The 23,620-nt window shown below is 31.1% G+C and overlaps 3 protein-coding genes across 5 annotated transcripts; all 3 read left to right on the top strand.

Annotated features, from left to right (window-relative positions):
* Nucleotides 1–227: 227 nt before the first annotated feature.
* Nucleotides 228–1,762, top strand: LOC125609072. Of its 3 annotated transcripts, XR_007339571.1 has the most exons (6): nucleotides 236–500; nucleotides 891–922; nucleotides 1,003–1,074; nucleotides 1,180–1,269; nucleotides 1,372–1,476; nucleotides 1,560–1,762. XR_007339571.1 is itself a non-coding variant. In XM_048779898.1 (5 exons), exons 1-5 carry the CDS (start codon nucleotides 494–496, stop codon nucleotides 1,405–1,407), a joined length of 237 nt encoding a protein of 78 aa, XP_048635855.1. In that variant the 5' UTR covers nucleotides 236–493; the 3' UTR covers nucleotides 1,408–1,762. The 3 variants fall into 3 exon arrangements, 2 of the variants coding, with proteins under 2 accessions (XP_048635854.1, XP_048635855.1); XM_048779898.1 differs by having other exon boundaries at nucleotides 1,372–1,762; XM_048779897.1 differs by having other exon boundaries at nucleotides 228–500; nucleotides 1,180–1,762.
* Nucleotides 1,763–5,135: 3,373 nt separating this feature from the next.
* On the top strand, nucleotides 5,136–7,369 carry LOC111211371 (high mobility group B protein 10). The gene is made up of 6 exons (XM_022712392.2): nucleotides 5,136–5,379; nucleotides 5,980–6,058; nucleotides 6,154–6,316; nucleotides 6,416–6,454; nucleotides 6,546–6,922; nucleotides 6,995–7,369. The coding sequence occupies exons 1-6, from the start codon at nucleotides 5,213–5,215 to the stop codon at nucleotides 7,109–7,111; spliced, it is 942 nt and encodes a 313-aa protein (XP_022568113.2). The 5' UTR covers nucleotides 5,136–5,212; the 3' UTR covers nucleotides 7,112–7,369.
* Nucleotides 7,370–22,111: 14,742 nt separating this feature from the next.
* LOC125575296 (high mobility group B protein 10-like) lies at nucleotides 22,112–23,122 on the top strand. The gene is made up of 4 exons (XM_013784610.3): nucleotides 22,112–22,268; nucleotides 22,412–22,444; nucleotides 22,526–22,800; nucleotides 22,879–23,122. The coding sequence occupies exons 1-4, from the start codon at nucleotides 22,166–22,168 to the stop codon at nucleotides 22,999–23,001; spliced, it is 534 nt and encodes a 177-aa protein (XP_013640064.1). The 5' UTR covers nucleotides 22,112–22,165; the 3' UTR covers nucleotides 23,002–23,122.
* Nucleotides 23,123–23,620: the final 498 nt, after the last annotated feature.

The raw sequence follows: 23,620 nt of genomic DNA on the forward strand, positions 1-23,620 counted from the left end.
GAAAAAACAATTATCTACTCTATACTAAAAGGAACAAATAGAGTGTTTTAAGCCTGTCCACGTCGGATGGGAAATTCTAGCCAATCAGATTGCAGGTTTGATCCACATCATTACGAATTGATATGGTTTGGGCTTTTGTTGTTTATTTTTTAAATTGTAGAGTAAAAAATGGGCCTAAACCCTAAGTCCCACCGTTTGTCAGAGACCACGAACAGACTGCCCACAACACGAAAAGTTCGAACATGAAACGATTGTAATTAAGATTCTCCATTAATTTCTATACCAACCCCTTCCTCTACGTTACATTTAATTTTTTCTTTTTCTACCTAAAAAAACTTCAGAGATATATACACTATAAATAATGAGGATGCTGTGATCAAATCTCTTCCATTCAATTAACCTGCAACAATGTTGACCTCTCATCTCCTCTCCTGCTGTCAGATTTGAAGTCCGGTTGTTCTCCGCAGGCAGACGGTGGTCATGCTCTTGATTAATGAAAAGTTTGTCCTCCTTATCTTACCTTTTGTTTTTTTAATCAGTGGGTTTGACGTTACGAGAACCAAACCGCTTCAAATTTTCAGATTCATCAATAGCTATTTGCTTCACCTAATCGACATTACATACGGAGCTCTTTAGGTTTTGTTGATATGAATAATTGATGGTACTGACAAATACAGAAAACAGATATTATTAATACTGATACTATTCACCTTTTAAGTAGGTATTTGTTAAGAATTTGTTTTTGATTCATCATTATTCGCTAATTAAAATGAAAATATATATCAACAACTACTTATTTGAAGATGGGATACTAATCGGACTTAGGCTTCTTCTCCATGATGAAGTTAAAAAAAAAACTAATATGATCTTTATGCATGTTTTATTTGCAGGTGTCTCCACGATTAATTGGGCCATTTGTAAGGTTTGTCTAAAAATCATTTATTGGAATTGTATGTTCTATCACAGGATATAGCTTTTTCTGATGATTAAGCTTTGTTGCAGGCTATTGATCTGTTGGAAATGCTAAAGAGAGAAGAGGAAATGCTTTCTGCAATCAAGGAAAAACAGTTGAAGGTATTGCTTTCTTTACATCGCAAATGCCTTTTTGTTAAGCATACAAACTAAAAAAAATGTTACTTAAAATCCCATGATTTGATTTGGGAGGCTAATTTTTTTCAGGGGCTCTTGATGATCGCACATAGAAAGCTGAATCTGGCGCACATATTTTTCGAATGTTCAACATGGATGACCAATGTTTTTCTTCAAGATGTAATCAAAGAAATCAATAAAGACAATTTAAAGATTTGCCTCTTGACATGTATTTTCACTGATGTTTGTCTTTTCGAGCTGTTATGGTTACCCAAAATGCAGGATGGATGTTTGAGTATGGAGAATATGTTGCGATGATGTAAAAGGGAAATGCTGGTGTCAAGAGACATGAATGAGAAATAGCCTAAACATCAACATGAGAAATGTGTAGGCACATACACAATACCCACATCAGCGTCTTTGGAACATTTACCGTTGTGGCTGCTAATGTTTGTAATCTTGAACTACAGAGAAGGCTGCAAGTGAAACAGGATTCAGTGATTCATAGGTGCAAGAAGGCAGTTGAATCTTTAGAAGGTTTAAGTTTAAAATGTAAAAGAAAAACCAATGTCTCATCATCATTAGTTGTGAGGACTATTTCAAATGTCTCTGTTTTATTTGTAACAACAGTTACAAGTTTGGTAAGTTTTGTTTAATCTTCATTCTTCAAATCTTTGACCTTTTTGGGTTTTTGAGAGAAAACCAGCTACCATTAGAGCACAGTTGTTATACAACTTATGTGACCTATAATACATATTTTTTTTCTCTAATACATATTTTTTTGTCAAGGCTCTAATACATATTTTCATATTTTACTTTATATAGTTACACAACAACAACGAGTCTAATATAAAGTAAAAAACTAATGTTCTTCACGCAGAGGTCCATCTTTTTCATTTTGATCATGTTCCTTTTCTCAGTACAGATTTTTACTTTAATAAATTCGTCATTTATATATATATATGTTTTCTTATATTTTCTTCAAATATACTACTCAACTCTTTTTATTAGTGTATCCTCTACCAAACATAATCTTATTTTTAATATATGCTGAATTTGAAATTTAAGGTTTAAAATGTTTCTATACGCAAAATCCTAAATCTAACTCTTAATGTTTTATATTTCTACTATAAAATTAAAATAGTTAATAAATAATAGTTTTAGTGTAAACTAATCCGCCCGTAGGGCGGGCAAACCCCTAGTTGTTGTAATAACTAGCTGAACTGGCGTGGACATATAACTGTTTTAAGGAAAACAACTAGATCTTGATCCGCGCTTTAAAAGAGCGGGTTTTCTTACAATAAAAAGTTTATTTTTGTATGTTATTATGTTACAATATTGAATTATATCAAAACATAGAATTTTATAAAATTATATGATTTATGAATTAATTTATTTAAAATTTTGTATGTATATTGTTATGTAACTCTTTTTTAGGTCCAAACATTTTGTTTGGTTCGAATAAAAACCGATCCGAATCGGTTCAGATCCAAGTCTACGGTAAAGTATCTATTGGGTATATTTCAGATCCGCAGTGTCGGTTTAAGTTTGGATTCTACAGAGATCTGAACCGGTACTCTGAGTATCTAAAATGTATTGTGTATATTAAATATATTTTTCTGTTTCAAATATGTCTTCGGTGTCACGATTATTCTTTTGTGTTTCAGATTCGGTTTTCGGTTAATGTTTCAGATTTTAAATAAAATGTTAGATTTTTAGAAACATATTTTGTGTATACGCATAAAATTTTGAATATAATAAAAAAAACTTTAAAGTATTGTCATGTTTCTATACATTATGTTTTACATAAAAGTTTTACATTCTGTATATAAAAAAATTTGGTTTATATAATATGTTAATAAATGTTGTAAATCAGCCTTTATGTGGAGCGGATAAATGATCATCATAGCTGACAATATAAACTATATCTAAACATTATCTTTCTTGTATTTAAAAATAAATGCTATTATAATTATTTTCTGTTAATAAGCACAAAATCTGGTGGCAGAATCTTTTAGTTTGGCACAAATATTAAACATATTATGTGGAGTTGATTAATTAAGGTTATATAAATATTCTAATAAAAGGGTCCAACAACTTTTTATAAGTAGATTTTTAAAAACTGATTCTCTTTTAATAGTATAGATTTAGATTATTATCAAGTTGTCTTATTATATATTCTAAATAACATGTATGTATAATGAAGTAATTTTATGATTGTTGGATTATAATTTTATATACAAATATACGGTAAAAATGCTAATATAATAACTTTAATATTGCCAGTTAAATGTTTTCAATCTAACTTTTGGTATTTATTTTAAAATATGATACACAGATGAATAATAATTTATAAATGAATGAAATATGATGATTTAAAGTACATATATAATTTAAAAATTACTTAATTGTGTGTAGTTTTTGAATTCATGAAGTAATTATTATTATAAAAGGAATATGTGTCTCTTTTTCAATTTGATGAAAACTTCATTTCACTCATAATATTGGTTTTTCATATAAAGAATTATTAAATCTTCATATCAATATATATGCTCTCATTCTTTCATTTATAAATTATGAGTATTTAGATTAAGATGAAATGCTTACCCCTAGTTTCCTTTCAAATAACATAAATAATAAATATTCTCTTAAAACATTTTTTAAATAATTATACTATTTTAGTGGGCTGCATGATTAGATAAGCCCACTAACTGAGCAATAGGCTTTTGCGAATATTGGTTTTTTAATTTTTTTTTTTGGGTATACTTTATCCTAGGGCTGTTCAATATGGTAAAACCGAACCGTACCGAACCGAACCGAACCGAAATAGACAATATGGTTTGGTTTTGGAATATACCATATAAACCGAATGGATATAATTTTATAAAAACCGTAGGATTTGGATATGGTTTGGTATATAACCGATTAAACCGAATAAACCGAACAAAACCGATTAAAAGTAGAAACATGTAAATATGTATCTATTTTATAACAATACATGAAAATCTATTTGTTACATAAGTTAAATTTGTGTTAATAACTATTACCATAATTTTATAATAATAAAAAACCTTAATTTGTAAAACACTTGAACTATAACTAAATAACAATACATCGCAATTCAGACATCTTATTTTCTAAGTCTTTTTTTGATCTTTTTGATTATTTTAGTTTTCAATAAATTAATATGAAGATTATAAATTTGATGGACAATAATTAATGGAAAATTTTCAATTGAAAAAACATGACTTTAATGAACACTAAATATGGAAGAGTGGAAAAACTTTTCTTTCATGTTTCTGTTTTGTTTCAAATTTTTATTTTCAAAATTTCAAGCTTTGATTTTAGTTATAGATTTGATTATTTTATTTGATGGTAGAAGCATTTTTACTTTTTTGTTCATTTATTTGAACATGTAATATATTTTTAATAAATGACTGTGTTGACAATATGATTCTAAAATTCATATAATATGATCTCAAACAAAATAATTATGTTTTTTGGTATAAAACCGAATAAACCGAAAACCGACGGTATATAAACCGAACCGAACCGAAGTAAATATGAATTTAGAATGGTAGTTATATTTTACTAACCGGAATACCGAAAACCGAAAAAAACCGAACCGAAACCGAACCGATATCCGGATTGAACACCCCTACTTTATCCCATTAATCTAGTCAATGTATATAGATATGTATTTAACAAAAAAAGAAAATAATCTTAATTCTTAATCTAGTCAATGTATATAGATATGTATTTAACAAAAAAAGAAAATAATCTTAATTCTTGTTTTTTTGTAAGACTATGACTTGGTCTTGTTAAGACTAAAAACTTCTTAATATATCATCAATACTTATCTAATTAATTAATTATACTCATTTTTTTAAATATTACTAAGGCTTCAAATATTTTTTAAATATATTATTTCCTAGTATTATATGTTTTTGTTATTATTAGAAAACGCACGACAGTTATTTTTGCATGTTGCCATTCAGTCTCTATGTTTTCTTCTTAACTGTTAAGAAAGTGACTAATTGTAAAGACAACAAAATCAGTATTTAAAAGATTATACGGCCTCACAAACTCTTTACCATTCACCTAAGACAGCAAAAAAGAAAAGATGTCGACAGTTTCACCCTCCTCGCAACTAGTTCAGGTGGTTCCAGACAACCACACCAACACTGGCGACTCCTCTGCTAGGGTCAAGTACGAGGATCTTGTCCGCAACTCCGACATCTTCCTGGAGCATCTCAGAGCTCTCCTCGGATTCCTCGGGAACGAACTCAAGTGAGTTTTTCTTTTTTCATTTTCCTTTCCTCGTATTTGGTTTTTGTGGGTTTGTGAGATTGTTTTCTTGTGTTTGAGATTGTAAAAGAAAGAAAAATCTAAACTTTGGTTTGTGGGTATTGTTGATTTCTCCTGCCGATGTAATTGAATGGGTTTGATCTTGTGTTCGGTGTTTGTGGGCATGCAAGTTTTTTTTTGTTCGTATTGGGGTTTGAGATTGGTTTAGGGTTGTTGATATGTTGTGTGGTGAGATTGAAGTAGAACCGTTACGTTTTTTGTGCTTAGTGGATAATCTAATTAGGGATAAATGGAATCTGTATTGGTGCAGTTTAAAGACACATCCTTTATGATGATTGATTCCTTAATATATGCAGGATTTTGCGTTTTATGTCACTGTTCAATTGGGTTTTTATCTTGTTGTTTATCTGATTATATGTGTGGTTTGGAAACTATCTTGTTGATAAGGAAACTAGAATCAAATTGGATTTGGTGTTTTACTAATCTGAAATGTTGTGATTAAGATCTAATGAAACAAGTTTAGGGCTTTATGTGTTGTTCTGTCTATTTGGATTGAAAACATTTGTTATGTTTTCTGTGAAGGGTTCCTACGGTGGGAGGGAGCACTCTGGACCTGCACCGCCTTTTCGTGGAGGTTACCTCTCGTGGTGGGATTGCAAAGGTACTGTCATTAATCAGAACTGTCATTTGTTATGTTATTTGTTCCATTTGAGTATTGAAAATCTGTAAATTTTGTTTTGTTTTTGTTATTAAAAGGTGATTAAGGATAAGAGATGGAGGGAAGTGATTGGTGCGTTCAAGTTTCCGAACACAATCACAAGTGCGTCGTTTGTGCTGAGGAGGTACTACTTCAAGTTCCTTTTTCAGATGGAGCAAGTGTATTACCTCGAGCAATCAGCTTCTTCCATGAAATCAGCAGGTCTTTATTCCAACACCCTCATGTTCTTGTTTTTTTTTTTTTGTTTCTTTCGTTTTACTTTGTACCATGCTGAGACACTATAATTCTTATGATTTTCAGAGGAAGTAATGGAGAGCCTCTCCCCAAACCTCGAGGAAGGTATTTAAAAATGGTTTCTCTAACTCTGTGGCTTTGTATCACTTTGTATCACTTTGTGACTTATTGAACTTCCACCTTATGGAACTTGCAGGCACTGATGAACCGCAGATTGGGGCTTTGGTAGACGGAGTGCTTGATGGGAAGTTCGAAAGTGGATACCTGGTGACGATGAAATTCGGTTCTAAAGTGCTAAAAGGAGTGCTTTACCATCATCATGTTCAAAGTCCCCAACAAGCCATGGGAACTCCACCTTCAGGCATGCCACCAGCATCGCAGCGCCGAGCTAAGAAGAAAGCAAGATTGACTACTGTTGTTGATTCCCAGAAGCCCAAATGCCACAGGAGTGGCTACAACTTCTTCTTCGCTGAGCAGTACGCTAGGCTCAAACCTGAGTACCATGGCAAAGAAAGGATCATCACCAAGATGATTGGACGCATGTGGGGTGATCTCTCCGAGTCTGAGAAACAGGTAACTGACTTAGTACTCATCATCAAGTCAAATCCACATTTTGCTTACAGTTTGATTATCAACTTCTTATAGGTTTACCAAGACAAAGGAGTTAAGGATGTGGAGAGGTACAGGACTGAGATGCTGGAGTACAAGTCTGCCCATGAGTCTGGAGCTTCTGCTTCTGCAGCAGCCACCATGGCTCAGTAGTTTTTTCTTTCTCCCGTTGTGTTGTTGTTTTCTCTTTCTTTATTACATTTCTCTTTCTTCTTTCTTTCTCTGGACAAGTTCTTTTTCTTTTATGATGGATATTTATTTCTTTTGATCAGTTTGCAGAACATGCCATGTTTATGGTTTTAGGGTTAGTAAAAGAGGTTACTAACTGCTTACTAAGGTCATTCTTCTGTTTCCATGTTTTCAACTTGGATATATTCTCTGTTGTTGCAGAAATTTGTATTAACTTAATTACTTTTTAGGTTTCAAAATAATTTATTTTTTTAAAGAAAATTATTTGTTTTTAAGACAAGTTTTATATTTTCGATATATTTTTATTAGATAAAGTTAAATTGTAAATTTTGAAAAAAAATAATCATGTTTACTGAACTCTGATTAGATAAATATTATAAGAAATATAGTTAAACACAAAATAATGCATTTATAACTGTGTTTAATATGTGCAAATTTTTTCAAAACATATCTTTTTGAGATGGAGTAGAGAATAATCTATCCGTTTCAAAATAATATATGTTTTAGAGTTTTCATGCATATTAAGAAAATATGTTAGTAAATGTATTATTCTTTGTGATTAGTTATTTTTCATAATTTTTAACCAATCAAAATTAAATAAACAAAATTAATGTTTTTAAAATTTACAATATATCATTATTATATATATTGAAGATATTTCAGAGATCTCCCCAAAGAAGTCAATCTTCTGCTCTGTTTCATACCCCTTCGAGATGTCATAGACGTGGACAAAGTCTGCTGGTTCGGCCATGGCCATGTATTTTCCATCAGATGTGTAGCGGATTGACCGGATCGCTCAAAGGTTACCCTTCAAAACAGCAACAGAGTGAGATAGGTTGCGGATGCTCCATACTAGGGGCGGAGGCAGCTAAGGGGTAGGGGGATACTTTAAAAAAAATATTTTTTTAAGATAAATTTTATATTGACCCTACTTAAAAAAGAAATTTGACCTCACAAAAACAATTACAAAACATTAAAGGCAAAATTTAATTATACAACTAATATATTTTCATTTTTTTATTTTTAAAATTTTGGATTTATATTAGTTTTAGTCTTATTTTATTACTATAGTTTTTTTTGGTGTAATATATTTGTAGTTTTTTGGTCATTTAAACATTATGTTTTGATTTTTTTTCTCGATTCCAGTACAAAAAGTTTCTCGCTCCGTCACTGCCTCATACACGGCAGGTCTTGTCTTGGTTTTCCAGTTGAGAAAGTGGTTACGTCAGGATGCCACGCAGAGGCAAATGAATAGTCAAAGTGCCCTGAGAGTGTTTCCAGCGTTTGTAGAGGAAGTTACAAAGGTCTGGCATTATAAAGAAACCATTTGAGACTAACTTACACACTTGGGTCCTGGATCGAGCAAATACGTACTTTTCTTGTGTTGGGTTAGGAATATCAATTGAGCTGTCCATGTTCAAATGGACTTACTTGTCCATATAGACAATCGATTTTTGAACATTATTGGGCAAAACCTAAATTGTACCAAATTCAAACTGTACCAAACCCATTTTGGACCATGCAAATATGTACTTTTCATGTGTTGGGTTAGCGAGACAATGTGATTTTCCGGTTTTGACATAACTTTGTAAATTTGGCGGGAAAACATGATGTTGCAGTTTTGGTGAAATGTGATTTTATGTTTTTGAAGGGAAAACGAGATTGTAACGCTCCGACCACCCACACCCGTTCTCTCGGCCCGTGGGCCCCATCCTGTTCCAGCGATCGGTCCGTTAATTTTCCAAGGCTTGAAATCATTGTTTACTGACCCTGTAATCACCTCATGATCTTTCCCCGTGCTTTGGTCTCACTCGCACGCTATCACAAATCACTTCCCGATAGGTCACCCATCCTTCCACTACTCCAGCTCAAGCACGCGTAACTCTGGAGTTCTTTCAGGATGTGCTCCGGAAAAGGTTAGTCAACTTTGGTGACATAGGTAGCCAAATCAATTCTCATAAGTCTTTTTCACATATCACAACTCGGGATGATACCATTCACCCCCTCTCAACGAACGCAACGTCCTCGTTGCGCCCCACGACAGGTCTCAAGACGCCTCTCGGGTCATAACCAAGATGGCTAACCAGCTCTGATACCACTTGTAACCCCCCGAGCACCCACAGCTAATGGGCCACCCACACCCGCTCTCTCGGCCCGTGGGCCCCATCCCGTTCCAGCGATCGGTCTGTTAATTTTCCAAGGCTCGAAATCATTGTTTACTGACCCTGCAATCACCACATGACCTTTCCCCGTGCTTTGGCCTCACTCGCACGCTATCGCAAATCACTTCCCGATAGGTCACCCAACCTTCCACTACTCCAGCTCAAGCACGCTTAACTCTGGAGTTCTTTCAGGATGTGCTCCGGAAAAGGTAAGTCAACTTTGGTGCATAGGTAGCCAAATCAATTCTATTAAGTCTTTTTCACATATCACAACTCGGGATCTTACAGATATTTTATGGTTTTGACGGAAAACATGATTTGCAGTTTTGTCTGAAAACATGATTTGCGGTTTTGACGGGAAAACATGATTTCACGTCATTGGCGAGAAAATGTGATTTTACGATTTTAAGAGGAAAACGTGATTTTGTTGTTTTTGGCGGAAAACATGATTTTACGGTTTTAGGAGAAAACATGATTTTGCGATTTTTTTTCAGAAAAACTTGATTTTGCGGCTTTGTGGGATAACATGGTTTTATTATTTTGGCGGGAAAAAATAATTTGTGGTTTTGGGGAAAATGCGATTTTACGGTTTTTACGGGAAAACATAATTTTGCGGTTTAAAAAAAATCATGATTTTACGGTTTTGACACGGTTTTGGCGAAGGATATGATTTTACGATTTTGGCGGAAAAAACATGATTTTACGGTTTTTGGCGAAGGACGTGATTTTACGGTTTTAACGCGAAGATGTGATATATGGTTTTTCCGGGCAAACTTTATTTCATGGTTTTTGCGGGAAGCGTGATTTCATGGTTTTGCGGGGTGGGGGGGAGGGGGGGGGGGGGGGGGGGGGGGGGGGGGGGGGGGGGAGAGGAGGGGAGGGGTGATATGATTTTACGATTTTGGCCGGAAAATGTGATTTTGCAAATTTGTAGGAAAAAACATGTTTTAATTATCTGATTTTGATTTTCTATTTTCTCTTAATTTAGAAAACTAAATTTTTAAGTTTATTGGACGCTTATGTCTAAATGGTTTTGGCCATAAAATTTTGGTTAAAATTGTTTTTTTTCATTTGGACTACCAACGTGGAAAGTAGAAATAGATGAAGCTTTGTTAATAATAATGTGCATATGACTACTCAATAATCAATATATCTAGAGACTCCTAATTTTGCACCTACGTTCTTAAAATCCACCAGCAACTAGGAAGTCAGCTTTTACTGCAAGTGTGCTCACTTGAGTCTGCGTAAACCCTTCCAGCAAACTTCCAGGATGTTTCTAAATGTACCAAACAATCAAATTATAGTAACAGTATAGTTGCATCTAAGTATAATAACTTTACATTCTGGTGAATAAACAAACCTCGGATGTTGCAACATTACCGGGAACATTGAGAACTTCCATCTTCCCAGACGTTAGAGAAGAATAATGTGTCAGCGGGAAATTAGACATAAGATATACGTCGTGCTTGGATGTTGCCACACCAAGTTCCTCAGCTATGAAACCAATCAAGATTCTTGATCAGTTACATTTTATCTGTAGTAGGAAGTGTTGGGATTTATTAAATCTCATATCCAATTCTCTATTATCTGATTATTACGATATTGTTCATTTTGGATCAGATTGGCTGGCCCGCATGGATTTGCTTTTGGACTCCTTCCCAAAAGACCTCGTAATATTAGAGTTGAACACCTATTTTTGAGCTCAAAATATATGTGTTAACCTCTACGAAAATATTGAGTGTTTTTCGTAAATGTTATATATACCGAAGCCTATGATATTTAGTGTTGTTTTCAAATTTCTAAACACCTTCTCCCTTTGTATTAATATATATTAAACTCTCTTTCATTGTATATGGGAATCATTTTAATTTTTGTTAATTAATTTAGTAAAACTTCATAGTACTCCATATATAGGTGGACAAACCACTACAAAATCGCTATTTTCTAGAGAAACGGAAAAAAATAAAAGTTTCAAACCTGTTTGACCTTCATCATATGTTAGTGAATGATGCAACTATGCAATAAAACAAAATTTTCATAATTTTGAATTTTTCTCAAAATCTATGTGTTAACTAACCCCTACGAAAATATTGAGTTTTTCATTAAATGCTCTATATACTAAAGTCAATGATCTTTAGTGTTGTTTTAAAATTTTTAAGCACATTCAACATTTCTATTAATGTATATTAAACTCTCTTTTATGGTACATGGACATCGTTTTAATTTTTTGTCAACTAATTTAGTAAAACTTCATAATACTCCCTAAATTAGTGGACTAACCACTATAAAATCGCTATTCTCTAGAAAAACGGAGAGAACAAAGGTTCCAAACATCTTTGACCTTCATCATATGTTAGTGAAGGATGCAATTATGAATTAAAACGGACTTTTCAGATTTTTGAATTTTTCTCAAAATCTATGTGTTAACCCAACGAAAATATTGAGTTTTTTGATAAATGTTCTATATGCCGAAGCCTATGATTTTTATTGTTGTTTTAAAATTTCTAAACACATTCTACATGTGTATTAATGTATAATAAACTCTCTTTCATTGTATATGGGCATCGTTTTATTTTTTTTGTTAATTAATTTAGTAAAACTTCATAATATTCCATATATTGGTGGACAAACCACTACAAAAACGATATTTTCTAGAAAAACGGAGAAAATAAAAATTTCAAACCTCTTTGACCTTCATCATATGTTACTGAAGGATGCAACTATGCATTAAAAAAAAATTTGAATTTTTTCTCAAAATCTATGTGTTAACCACTACGAAAATATTGAGTTTTTTTTTCCGTAAATGTTATATATACCGAAGCCTATGATATTTAGTGTTGTTTTCAAATTTCTAAACACCTTCTCCCTTTGTATTAATGTATATTAAACTCTATTTCATTGTATATGGGAATCATTTTAATTTTTGTTAATTAATTTAGTAAAACTTCATAATACTCCATATATTGGTGGACAAACCACTACAAAATCGCTATTTTCTAGAGAAACGAAAAAAATAAAAGTTCCAAACCCCTTTGACCTTTATCATATGTTAGTGAAAGTTGCAACTATGCATTAAAACAGAATTTTCATATTTTGAATTTTTCTCAAAATCTATGTGTTAACTAACTCCTACGAAAATATTAAGTTTTTCGGTAAATGCTCTATATACTGAAGCCTATGATCTTTAGTGTTGTTTTAAAATTTCTAAACACATTCTACATTTGTATTAATGTATATTAAACTCTCTTTCACTGTATATGGGCATCATTTTAATTTTTTGTTAATTTATTTAGTAAAACTTCATTACACTCCCTAAATTGGTGGATTGACACTATAAAATCGCTATTCTCTAGAAAAACAGAGAAAACAAAGGTTTCAAACCTCTTTGACCTTCATAATATAATATGTTAGTGAAAGAAGCAATTATGCATTAAAACATAATTTTCATATTTTTGAATTTTTCTCAAAATCTATGTATTAACCTCTACAAAAATATTGAGTTTTTTTCGTAAATGTTATATATACCGAAGCCTATGATATTTAGTGTTGTTTTAAAATTTCTAAACACCTTCTCCCTTTGTATTAATGTATATTAAACTCTCTTTCATTGTATATGAGCATCGTTTTAATTTTTTGTTAATTAATTTAGTAAAACTTCATAATATTCCATATATTGGTGGACAAACCACTACAAAAACGATATTTTCTAGAAAAACGGAGAAAAAAAAATTTCAAACCTCTTTGACCTTCATCATATGTTACTGAAGGATGCAACTATGCATTATATTTTCATAATTTTGAATTTTTCTCAAAATTTGTGTGTTAACTAACCCTTACAAATATTTGAGTTTTTCGGTAAATGCTCTATATACTGAAAGCCAATGATCTTTAGTGTTGTTTTAAAATTTCTAAACACATTTTACATTTGTATTAATGTATATTATATTCTCTTTCATTGTATATGGGCATCGTTTAATTTTTTGTTAATTAATTTAGTAAAACTTCATAATACTCCATAAATTGGTGGACTAACCAGTACAAAATCGTAATTTTCTGGAGAAACAGAGACAACGAAAGTAAGAAACCTCTTTGACATTCATCATATGTTAGTGAATGATGCAACTATTCATCATAACAGTATTTCATATTTTTGAATTTTTCTCAAAATCTATGTGTTAAACCCCCTACGGAAATATTAAGTTTTTTTCATAAATGTTCTATATACTGAAGCCTATGATCTTTAGTGTTGTCTTAAAATTTCTAAACACATTATAAATTTGTATTAATGTATATTAAACTCTCTTTCTTGGTACATGTACATCTCTTTAAGTTTTTGTCATTTAATTTTGTAAAACCTCGTAATACTCCATAAATTGATGGACTAATCACTATAAAATCACTATTCTCTAGAAAAACGGAGACAACAACGGTTCTAAACCACTTTGACCTTCATCGTATGTTAGTGAAAGATGCAAATATGCATTAAAACAGATTTTCATAGTTTTGAATTTTTCTCAAAATCTATGTGTTAACAATTCCTACGAACATATTGAATTTTACAGTAAATGTTCTATATACTAAAACTTATGATCTTTAGTATTGTTTTAAAATTTCTAAACACATTCAAAATTTGTATAAATGTATATTATAATCTCATTCATTGTATATGTGCATCGTTTAATTTTTTGTTAATTAGTTTAGTAAAACTTCATAATCCTCCATAAATTAGTGGACTAACCACTACAAAATCGCTATTTTCTAGAAAAACATACAAAACAAAAGTTCCAAACCTCTTTGACCTTCATCATATGTTAGTAAACGATGCAACTATCCATCAAAACAGTATTTTCTTATTTTTGAATTTTTCTCATAATCTATGTGTTTAACCTTTATGAAAATATTGAGTTTTTTCGTAAATGTTCTATATACAGAAGCCTATGCTTTTTAGTGTTGTCTTAAAATTTCTAAACACATTCTCCCTTTCTATTAATATATATTAAACTCTCTTTCATTGTATATGGGAATCATTTTAATTTTTGTTAATTAATTTAGTAAAACTTCATAATACTCTATATATTGGTGGACAAACCACTAAAAATCGCTATTTTCTAGAGAAACGGGGAAAACAAAAGATTCAAACCTCTTTGACCTTCATCATATGTTAGTGAATGATACAACTATGCATTAAAACATAATTTTCATAATTTTGAATTTTTCTCAAAATATATGTGTTAACTACCCCTACGAAAATATTGAGTTTTTCATTAAATGCTCTATATACTGAAGCCAATGATCTTTAGTGTTGTTTTAAAATTTCTAAACACATTCTACATTTGTATTAATGTATATTAAACTCTCTTTTATGGTACATGGACATCGTTTTAATTTTTTGTCAATTAATTTAGTAAAACTTCATAATATTCCCTAAATTAGTGGACTAACCACTATAAAATTGTTATTCTCTAGAAAAACGGAGAGAACAAAGGTTCCAAACATCTTTGACCTTCATCATATATTAGTGAAGGATGCAATTATGCATTAAAAAGGACTATTCAGATTTTTGAATTTTTCTCAAAATCTATGTGTTAACCCAACGAAAATATTGAGTTTTTTGAAAAATGTTCTATATGCCGAAGCCTATGATCTTTAGTGTTGTTTTAAAATTTCTAAACACATTCTACATTTGTATTCATGTATATTAAACTCTCTTTCCTTGTATATGGGCATCGTTTTAATTTTTTTGTTAATTAATTTAGTAAAACTTCATAATATTCTATATATTGGTGGACAAACCACTACAAAAACGTTATTTTCTAGAAAAACAGAGAAAACAAAAATTTCAAACCTCTTTGACTTTCGTCATATGTTAGTGAAAGATGCAACTATGCATTAAAACAGAATTTTCATAGTTTTGAATTTTGAATTTTTCTCAAAATCTATGTGTTAACTGACCCCTACGAAAATATTGAGTTTTTCATTAAATGCTCTATATACTGAAGCAAATGATCTTTAGTGTTGTTTTGAAAATTTTTTAACACATTTTACATTTGTATTAATGTATATTAAACTCTCTTTTATGGTACATGGACATCATTTTAATTTTTTATCAATTAATTTAGTAAGACTTCATAATACTTCCTAAATTAGTGGACTAACCATTATAAAATCGATAATCTCTAGTAAAACGGAAAGAACAAAGGTTCCAAACCTCTTTGACCTTCATCATGTGTTAGTGAAGGATGCAATTATGCATTAAAACGGTCTTTTCAGATTTTTGAATTTTTCTCAAAATCTATTTGTTAACCCAACGAAAATATTGAGTTTTTTTTATAAATGTTCTATATGCCGAAGCCTATGATCTTTAGTGTTGTTTTAAAATTTTTAAACACATTATACATTTGTATTCATGTTTATTAAACTCTCTTTCATTGTATATGGGCATCGTTTTAATTTTTTGTTAATTAATTTAGTAAAACTTCATAATATTCCATATATTGGTGGACAAACCACTACAAAAACGCTATTTTCTAGAAAAACAGAGAAAAAAATAATTTCAAATCTCTTTGACCTTCATCATATGTTACTGAAGGATGCAACTATGCATTAAAATAAAATTTTCATGATTTTCAATTTTTCTCAAAATCTATGTGTTGACTAACCCCTACGAATATTTGAGTTTTTCGGTAAATGTTCTATATACTGAAGCCTATGATCTTTAGTGTTGTTTTAAAATTTCTAAACACATTCTACATTTGTATTAATGTATATTAAACTCTTTTTTATTCTATATGGGCAGATTTTTGATTTTTTGTAAATTAATTTTGTAAAACTTTATTTTACTCCCTAAATTGATGGACTAACCACTATTAAAATGTTATTCTCTAGAAAAACAGAAACAACAAAGATTTCTAACCTCTTTGACATTCATAACATGTAAGTAAAGGATGCTAATATGCATTAAAACATAATTTTAATATTTTTGATTTTTTTCTCATAATCTATGTGTTAACCCCGACCAAAATATTGAATTTTTTTGGTAAATGTTCTATATACTGAAGCTTATGATCTTTAGTGTTGTTTTAAAATTTCTAAACACATTCTACATTTGTATTAATGTATATTAAACTCTCTTTCATTGTATATGGGCATCGTTTAATTTTTTGTTAATTAATTTAGTAAAACTTCATAATACTCCATAAATTGGTGGACTAACCACTACAAAATCGCTATTTTCTGAAGAAACTGAGACAACAAAAGTTACAAATCTTTTTGACATTCATCATATGTTAGTGAATGATGCAAATATACATCAAAACAGTATTTTCATATTTTTGAATTTTTCTCAAAATCTATGTGTTAACCCCCCTACGAAAATATTGAGTTTTTTTCATAAATGTTTTATATACTGAAGCCTATGATCTTTAGTGTTGTCTTAAAATTTCTAAACACATTCTACATTTGTATTAATGTATATTAATCTCTCTTTCATTGTATATGGGCCTCGATTTAATTTTTTGTTAATTTATTTAATAAAACTTCATAATACTCCCTAAATTGGTGGATTAACCATTATAAAATTGCTATTTTCTAGAAAAACGGAGAACACAAAGGTTCCAAACCTCTTTGACCTTCATCATATGTTAGTGACGGATGCAACTATGCATTAAAACAAAATATTTATATTTTTTATTTTTTCTCAAAATCTTTGTTTTACCCTACGAAAATATTTAATTTTTTTTATTAAATGTTCTATATACTGAAGCGTATGATTTTAAATGTTAATTTAAAATTTCTAACCAAATTCTACAGTTGTATTAATGTATATTAAACTCTCTTCCATGGTACATGTACATCTTATTAATTTTTTGTCAATTAATTTAGTAAAACTTTATAATACTCCCTAAATTTAGTGGACTAACCACTATAAAATCGCTATTCTCTAGAAATACGGAGACAACAAAGGTTCCAAACCTCTTTGACCTTCATCATATGTTAGTGAAAGATGCAACTATGCATTAAAACAGAATTTTCATAGTTTTGAATTTCTCTCAAAATCTATGTGTTAACAACCCCTACAAACATATTGAATTTTGCGGGTTTTGAAAAAAATCGTGCTTTTACGGTTTTACACGGTTTTGGCGAAAGACGTGATTTTACGATCGCGGAAAAACATGATTTTACGGTTTTGACGCGAAAATGTGAAATATGGTTTCTCCGGGCAAACTTTATTTCATGGTTTTTGCGGGAAGCGTGATTTCATGGTTTTGGGGGAGGGGGGGGATATGATTTTACGATTTTGGCTGGAAAATGTTATTTTGCAAATTTGTAGGAAAAACATGTTTTAATTATCTGATTTTGATTTTCTATTTTCTCTTAATTTAGAAAACTCTAAAATTTTAAGTTTATTGGACGCTTATGTCCAAATGGTTTTGCCCATAAAAGTTTGGTTAAAATTGGGTTTTTTCCATTTGGACTACCAACGTGGAAAGTAGAAATAGATGAAGCTTTGTCAATAATAATGTGCAAAACCATGTTAATAGCATTATCATCATAAGTAGTACGAGAGCAAAAGCTGATGCCATGTCTATCAAGATGCTGAAACCAAAGTGGAAAGTTAGAAATATATGAAGCTTTTGTCAATTATTTACAGAAATATTAAAATCCAAACTTTCGAATAAGAAATGATTTTTAGATTTTAGCGAGAATATGAATATCTATAAATCAATAACACTAGTCTTTAAATTATAAAAATTAATTCCACTAACACCTTCTAAATGCACCAAACAATCAAATAAGTATACTATTTTAATGGGCCGTGTGGTTAGACAAACTCTTTAACTGATCAATAGGCTTTATCAACATTATCTCACTAATCTAGTCAATGTATATAGATATGTATTAAGCCAAAAAACGGAAGCAATCTTAATTTGTGTCTTTTTGGTCTTGTTAAGACTAAAACAGTCATTAACACATCAGCACTACTTATCTAATTAATTAATTACACTTATTTTTAAATATCATTAAAGCTTTGAATGTTTACGACGGCATCGTAGTTAATAATTATGAAAATCTCTACATATACTTGTGTATATCAGAAACGCAAACGTAGTTGTTACGCATGCTACCATTCGAACCTTAAGTTTTCTCCTTAGGTGTTAAGTAAGTGATTACTTATAAAGATAACAAAATCTGCATTTAAAAGATAATACGGTCCTCACAAACTCTTTACCATTCACAAAGACAGCAAAAAAAAAAGATGTCAACAGTTTCACCCTCCTCGCAACTAGTTCAGGTGGTTCCAGACAACCAGAACAACACTGGCGACTCCTCTGCTAAGGTCAGTACGAAGATCTTGTCTGTAACTCATGTCTATTTGAAAAATATGTTCTAAACCTGTGAGGAAACTAATGAACCTGAATGCCATATAAAAGGTCAAGTAGACATGACTTACGGACAAGATCTTCGTACTTGACCTTAGCAGAAGAGTCGCCAGTGTTGTTCTGGTTGTCTGGAACCACCTGAACAAGTTGTGAGGAGGGTGAACCTGTCGACATCTTCTTTTTCTTTGCTGTCTTGCTAATAGTAAAGAGTTTGTGAGGATCGTATTTTCTTTTAAATGTAGATTTAGTTATCTTTATAATTAATCACTTCCTTAACACCTAAGGAGAAAACATAGGGTCCAAATGGTAACATGCGTAACAACTACGGTTGCGTTTCTTTTTTTGTTGGAATGTTAACTTTATAACAACAAAAAAAGAATTGTACAATCGTTTGATCCTAAACTAAGAGATCAAAGGACACTGGAGAACATATATGAGTGTCAAGCACAAGAACGCTCTACTGTTGCAAAAGAAAAATATGAAATCTATGAACTACGGTTGCGTTTTTTAATATACACAAGTATATGTAGAGATTTTCGTAACAAGTTAACTCAGGATATCTTTATAATGAATCACTTCCTTAACATCTAAAAGAAAATATTTAGGATTCGAATGACAACCAGAAAAAGAACTGCGGTGCGTTTTTATAATAATAACAAAACATATAAATAGATATTGAGATTTATGTCATTATTAACTGCGGTGCGTTTTATAAATATTCAAAGCCTTAATGATATTTAATAAAATGAGTGTAATTAGATAAGTAATGCTGATGTGTTAATGATTGTTTTAGTCTTAACAAGACTATGTCATAGTCTTACAAAGAAAACAAGAATTTAGATTACTTTCTTTATTGGCTAGATACATATCTATATACATTGACTAGATTATTGAGATAATTTTGACCAAAAAAGAAAAAAAAAATTAGATGCCAATAAAAGCAAAAGCCCATTGATCGGCTAACGGACTTGTCTAACCATACGGCCCACTAAAATAGTATAATTTTTTGTTTATTTGGTGCATTTAGAAACATCTGCGAAGTTTGCTCGAAGAATTTACACAGAGTTGTGAGCACACTTGCAGTAAAAGACGACTTCTTAGTTGTTGATGGATTTTAAGAACGTAGCTGCAAAATTAAGAGTCTCTAGATATATTGATTATTGAGTAGCAGTGGCGGAACCAGCTCCACCTTTCACTGGGGTCAATTGCATAATTTTCTTATGTGACAGGGGTCAAATATTTAAATCTGCAACATTTTCAGTTTTTTTTTTCTCAAAATACAAAGAAATTTTTTCTTTTGATAAATTTCCATGTGGGTCATATGACCACCCTCACATTAAAGTAGCTCCGCCACTGTTGAGTAGTCACATGCACATTATTATTGACAAAGCTTCATCTATTTCTGCTTTCCACGGTTGTAGTCCAAATGGAAAAAAACCCAATTTTAACCAAAATTTTATGGCCAAAACCATTTGGACATAAGTGTCCAATAAACTTAAAAATTTAGAGTCTCCTAAATTAAGAAAAAATTGAAAATCAAAATCAGATAATAAAAATATGTTTTTCCTACAAATTTGTAAAATCACATTTTCCGGCCAAAGTCGTAAAATCATATCCCACAAAACCAATCACGCTTCCCGCAAAAACCGTGAAATAATTTTTTCCCGGAAATCCATATATCACGTTTTCGCGTCAAAACCGTAAAATTATGTTTTTCCCCATCGTAAAATCACATTTTCGCTAAAACTGGGTCAGAACCGTAAAATCACGATTTTTGCAAAAACCACAAAATTACGTTTTCCCGTCAAAACCGTAAAATCCCATTTTCCTCAAAACCACTAATTACTTTTTCCATTTTCTTGGTAGAATTATTCATGTTTACCACAACTAAAGAGACATTTTCAAAAAAATATTCTTCATTAAGTGGCAAAAAACTCTTATATCTTTGTTCTATATATATGATAAATAATTATTTAAATAAATTAAAAAATATATATTTTTATATATCCCCTTATATTAAAGTTTAGAAATTATAAATATGGTCAACTTGATAATTTTAATTATTTAAGGTACTTTACAAACAAATAAAATGATAAGGAATAAAATATAATAACTTAAGAAAATAAATCAATATATTTTAGTATAGACTGACACGTGTCAGTTACGAGGCATGTTTTAGCTATTTATTTTGAGTTTAGGTATGAACTTTAAAATTTTATTTAGTTTATGAATTTTTAGCACATTAATATATTCTAGATATGTATTTTCTCCGCTTTCGTAGTGTGAATATGAATAAGCCGTTTTCCCCAGTAAGAAACAGACAACAAACGAAGTTAGAAACAGTGACTCTTAACAATCTAATGCGGACAGCAAAAGAAAGAGGCAAAAAAACTGGGTTTGTAGTAGATTTCAATAGCATTGGTAATAGCATTATCATCATAGGTAGTACGAGAGAAAAAGCTGACCTGGGGTCTATCAAGATGCTGAAACCAAAGTGGAAAGTAGAAATAGATGAAGCTTTGTCAATAATAATGCATATGGCTACTCAATAATCAATATATCCAGACTCTTGACTTTGCATATAAGATCTCCTTGAAATCCACCGGCAATTATTCGTCTTTTATTGCAAGTGTGCTTATATGTGTAAACTCTTCCAGCAAACTTCCATGGTGTTTCTAAGGGGCTGCTAGTTGGAGTTTGATTTATATAGATTTTGTTGATTAGAAGAGTATATATACTTGTTCAATTTGGAATGAGTTGGAGAAAATTTTGTAACAATCTATAAAAATAAATAACTCAAATATTTTTTAGAATCCGAAGGATATATGTAGTACTTTTTATGAGTTAAATAATTAAGAATACAATTCTCAATAACAGTAACTTTAATAAATTTACAGAAATATTAAAATCCAAACTTTCGAATAACAAATGATTTTTAGATTTTAGTGAGAATATGAAAATCTATAAATCAATAACACTACTATTTAAATTCTAAAAATTAATTCCACTAACACCTTCTAAATGCACCAAAAAATCAAATAAGTATATTATTTTAATGGGCCGTGTGGTTAGACAAACTCATTAACTAATCAATGGGCTTTATTAACATTATCTCACCAATCTAGTCAATGTATATAGATATGTATCTAGCCAAAAAAGGGAAGCAATCTTAATTTGTATCTTTTTGGTCTTGTTAAGACTAAAACAGTCATTAACACATCAGCAATACTTATCTAATTAATTAATTACATTTATTTTTTAAATATCATTAAAGCTTTGAATGTTTACAACCACACCATAGTTAATAATTACGAAAATCTCTACATATATTTGTGTATATCAGAAAAGCAAACGTAGTTGTTACACAAGCTAACATTCAGACCTTATGTTTTCTCCTTAGGTGTTAAGGAACTGATTTATTATAAAGATAATAAGGTCCTCACAAACTCTCCATTCACCAAGACAGCAAAAAAAAGATGTCAACAGTTTCACCCTCCTCGCAACTGGTTCAGGTGGTTCCAGACAACCACAACAACACTGACGACTCCTCTGCGGAGGTCAACTACGAAGATCTTGTCCGTAAGTCATGTCTATTTGACCTTTTATTTGACATTAAGGTTCATTAGTTTCCTCACAGGTTTAAAACATTTTACAACACTCATGTTCTTGTTTTCTCTTTACTTTGTAACATGCTGAGACACCATACCTCTTATGTTTTTCAGAGGAAGCAATGGAGAGCTTGTCCCTCGAGGAAGGTATTAAAAAAAGGTTTCTCTAACTCTGTGGCTTTGTATCACTTTGCGACTTATTGAATTTCCACCTTATGGAACTTGCAGGCACTGTTGAACCGCAGATTGGGGATGTGGGAGACGGAGTCATTGATGGGACGACGTCCGAAGGTGGATACCTGGTGACGATGAAATTCGGTTCTCAAGTGCTGAAAGGAGTGCTTTACCATCATGCTAAAAGGCCCCAACAAGCCATGGGAACACCACCTTCAGGCATGCCACCAGCATCACAGCGCCGAGCTAAGAAGAAAGCCAGAGAGACTACTCAAGTTGATTCTAAGAAACCCAAATTCCGCAGGAGTGGCTACAAACCTAAGAAACAGGTCACTTACTTATAGTTATCATCAAATCAAATCCTTTAACCAAGTGTTTGCTTATAATTTGATACCATTTTCTTACAGGTTTATCAAGACAAAGGAGTTACGGATGGGGAGAGGTACAGAACTGAGATCATGCTGGAGTACGAGTCTGCACATGAGTCTGATGGAGCATCTGCTTCTGCAGCCGCCACCATGGCTCAGTAGTCTTTTCTTTCTTCTGTTATGTTGTTGTCTTCTTCTTTCTTTATTACATTTCTCTTTCTTCTTTCTTTCTCTGGACAAGTTCTCTTTCTTTTATAATGAATATTTATAATGTCTTTGATCAGTTTGCAGAACATGCCATGTTTATGGTTGTAGGGTTAGTAAAGAGGTTACTAACTGCGCATTTATGTCTTTCTTGCTATTTTGCTTCATGATATCCCGTTTTTTTTTCTGTTTTCAACTTGGATATATCGTATTGTTGCAGAAATTTGAATTAACTATTATTACTCTTTCCGTTCCAAATTAATTCATGTTTTAGAAAAAAAGTATTTTAAGAAGATATATTTTATACTTTTATTAGATAATAATGTAAAATTTTAAATTTTGAAAAGAAATCGTGTTTACTGTACTTCGATGGATAAAAATTATAGAAAATATAGTTAAACACAAAATAATGCATTTATAATTAAGATCAAACATATTTTTAATATGTGTGGAAAAATTTAAAACATACATTTTTTGAAATGGGGTAGGGAACATCATTTATTTAACACATATGTTTCTTGAATCCCATTTTTGTTGTTAGTTTTCAAGAGTTTCAACATGTTCTCCCAACATATAA

This window comes from Brassica napus, chromosome A5, assembly GCF_020379485.1.
Source record: "Brassica napus cultivar Da-Ae chromosome A5, Da-Ae, whole genome shotgun sequence".
NCBI lineage: Eukaryota > Viridiplantae > Streptophyta > Magnoliopsida > Brassicales > Brassicaceae > Brassica > Brassica napus.